Consider the following 2687-nt stretch of genomic DNA (forward strand, 5'->3'; position numbering starts at 1 on the left):
ATTACAGTATTGCCAAGCACAGTATCTTTTCCGACAGTGTCACTACTCTCATGTTACAATCGTCACTCAAAACGAAGCGCACGTATATGAACGACCACTGACTCGACTCGCTCGATCACCGCGCCAAGCAAAGGTACTTGACAGATTTACTTATCTGCTTATCCTCACTCTAGGCATAGGTGCCGCAGCTCATGAAATCCAGACTTCAGGACCTCATTGAAGAGAACCCATTGAGAAAACCTACTGAGCTCTCGATTTATTGAAGCTGAGTGGAGGCAAGGCCAGTTTGGACGCATGGATGATACGCCATGTCCAACCCCTGTTCAAGTCGCCAATGCATCCAAACCTTTGAGGGCGTCCGTTCTGGGTATGTGGATACAGACGACGCTATCTTGTTGAAGTTACAGCCGTCAGGATTAGCGGCTGGAATGTGTTCGAATGACTCCCTCGTATTTGGTGTGCCGATGAGAGAACACAGATATGCCCTTGGTGATGGTTCCGACATCGACCCTCTTCGCATTGGTGAGTGTGCTTGTTGTCTGTTCAAGCTCTGAAACATTGATAGGATTAACCAACCGCTCGTTGCTGCAACGCGACTGTCGCGTTGTCACAGACAAACCTGGTATTCACGTGGTCGTTCACGTGGATACAACGTTCAACTTGAACATGCCTGGATATCCCGTTTTTGTCCTTGGATACTCTGACTTTGGAGGATGCTTCTATGTCATTTGTATTGCCATCACTTCCCAGCTTACGGATGACGACGTCTCTTGGCTGCTAAGCTCACTCAAAACAGCCTTTCAAGTCCTACTGTGCTCACCAGTTCGCTCCCCCGTTTGTAATGGGCGATGCAGGTGTTGCTCAATTCAACGGTCTCAAGACCAATTTGGCGAATCAACGAAGTACATCATATGCTTCGTCCATGTGATGAAAAGGTACAGCGTTTGAGATATCATACCACTCGGTCAATACCTTTCATACGACTATGCAGTGTAGAGATTATGCCTTCAACTACAAGTTGTCATGGTCTGAGTGGGACGATATTTCAAGGGATATCTACTTCTTACACACCACGCAAGACGGTGTTCACTTCGACAGTGCTGCCCGCGTTGTCGAAGCTAAGTTGAGAGAAAGGTCGCAGCGCGTGAGAAAGCTCATACTGAAATTTTTCCGCCTGTGGATGGTTGCTCCGATTATGCCAGGACCACCACCCAACGATACAGGAAACCGGGTTTGGAGGTGGCAAACGTTTCACACGGATCAAGGCGCTGCAACCACAAACAACCCCAATGAGCAATTCAACGCTGTTATCAAGAAGGTACTGCTACGTTCAACGCTATCTAACGGGCAACATGATATTAGGAACTTGAACACCAGCGCCTGAAGTTGGTTTACTTGATTCAAGTTCTTACGCGCATACTGCATGAAGAGTCTGAGCGTGACAGTCAATCCTGGACGGAGCCACGGTTGACAAGACGGCTGTTGCAACACTACAACTTACAGAAAAAAGAACGAAGCATTCGAAATGCATCGAAACCCTCAAGATGATCCAGCAACTTGGAGTACGCCATCACAACGTGGAAGCTGACATCGAGGGCAATCCACAAGTGCAAGAGCCTCCTCGCACCAAACACTTGCTGTTGACATACCTCAACCGCAACGTGCACCTCTGGAGCTGCTCGATCAACCTGATGGCGAGGAAGCAATAAAGTCAGTTACCTGGAAAACTCAATGACTCATAGGTGACTGGACAGTTGACATCGAACGCTCAAGGTGTAGTTGCAGATTTTGGGTTCGATCTGGAATTTGCGTGCATGTAATCGCTGTTGCCGATTCAACTGGGCGACAACTACCTGGCATGCCGAAGAAAGCCCGCAAACTTGTCAATCAAAGCGTTTGGGGAGGTAGTCGAGGCGGGCGTACACGAAACGAACGTGCGCTGCTACGAGGTGTAGGTCGCCCAGTTGTTGGAATGCAGCAGCCATTTGATCAAGTCACCGGGGATACTGAGCAGGTTGAAGAAGAAGAACGACCTCAAGAACGTCGTCGAATTCAAAGCAACATTTTCGAGGCTCCAGAAACTATAGTAGATGAAGCAATTGTATAATATTCGTAATTGTGAAGGAACTACACCCTTCGTCTTATCCTTAGTAGTTGGACAGTACTCGATACATCTTTCAGCTTAATTGGAGGAGGCCTCGCTTGGCGAGTCGTAGAAGAAGCATTTGCATGACAAATCTATTGTTGTTAGATCTTATAGTCATCGGATATTTCATAAGTTTCCAATCACAACGCGGATATCTGATATGATGATGACCCCGCATCTTTTTCATTTTTGTCAGAACACAAATGTAAATTTAAACTACTGTACATGGTTGAAAACAACACTATCGCCATTATTCATGATATCGTCTTCCACCAACTACACCGCCATGGTGTTGACCGACTCGGCGGATCCAATACACAGCGACGAGGTCCAATACATCACTGAAGCACGAACGACTAAAGGCCGGAAACAGTACCACGTTGTATGGGCTCGATCTCACTTGTGTGGACGAAATCAATCCTGGGTTTATGCCAACCTACTGGAGAAGTACCCACAAGCAATTGCAAGCTTCACCGTTGGCAAGACTACTGCAAACAACACGGCGAGTGCATATCGTTTGCCACGTTCGGTTCCCACGACG

General features: G+C 47.4%; 1 protein-coding gene across 1 annotated transcript; it reads left to right on the plus strand.

Moving 5' to 3' along the window:
* Window positions 1-1544: 1544 nt before the first annotated feature.
* H310_04963 (hypothetical protein) lies at window positions 1545-2087 on the plus strand (the record flags this gene model as incomplete). Its single annotated transcript, XM_008869542.1, has 4 exons — window positions 1545-1661; window positions 1743-1816; window positions 1868-1904; window positions 1956-2087. 4 exons carry the CDS (start codon window positions 1545-1547, stop codon window positions 2085-2087), a joined length of 360 nt encoding a protein of 119 aa, XP_008867764.1.
* Window positions 2088-2687: the final 600 nt, after the last annotated feature.

The sequence above is a fragment of the Aphanomyces invadans genome (assembly GCF_000520115.1).
Source record: "Aphanomyces invadans strain NJM9701 unplaced genomic scaffold supercont1.8, whole genome shotgun sequence".
NCBI lineage: Eukaryota > Oomycota > Saprolegniomycetes > Saprolegniales > Verrucalvaceae > Aphanomyces > Aphanomyces invadans.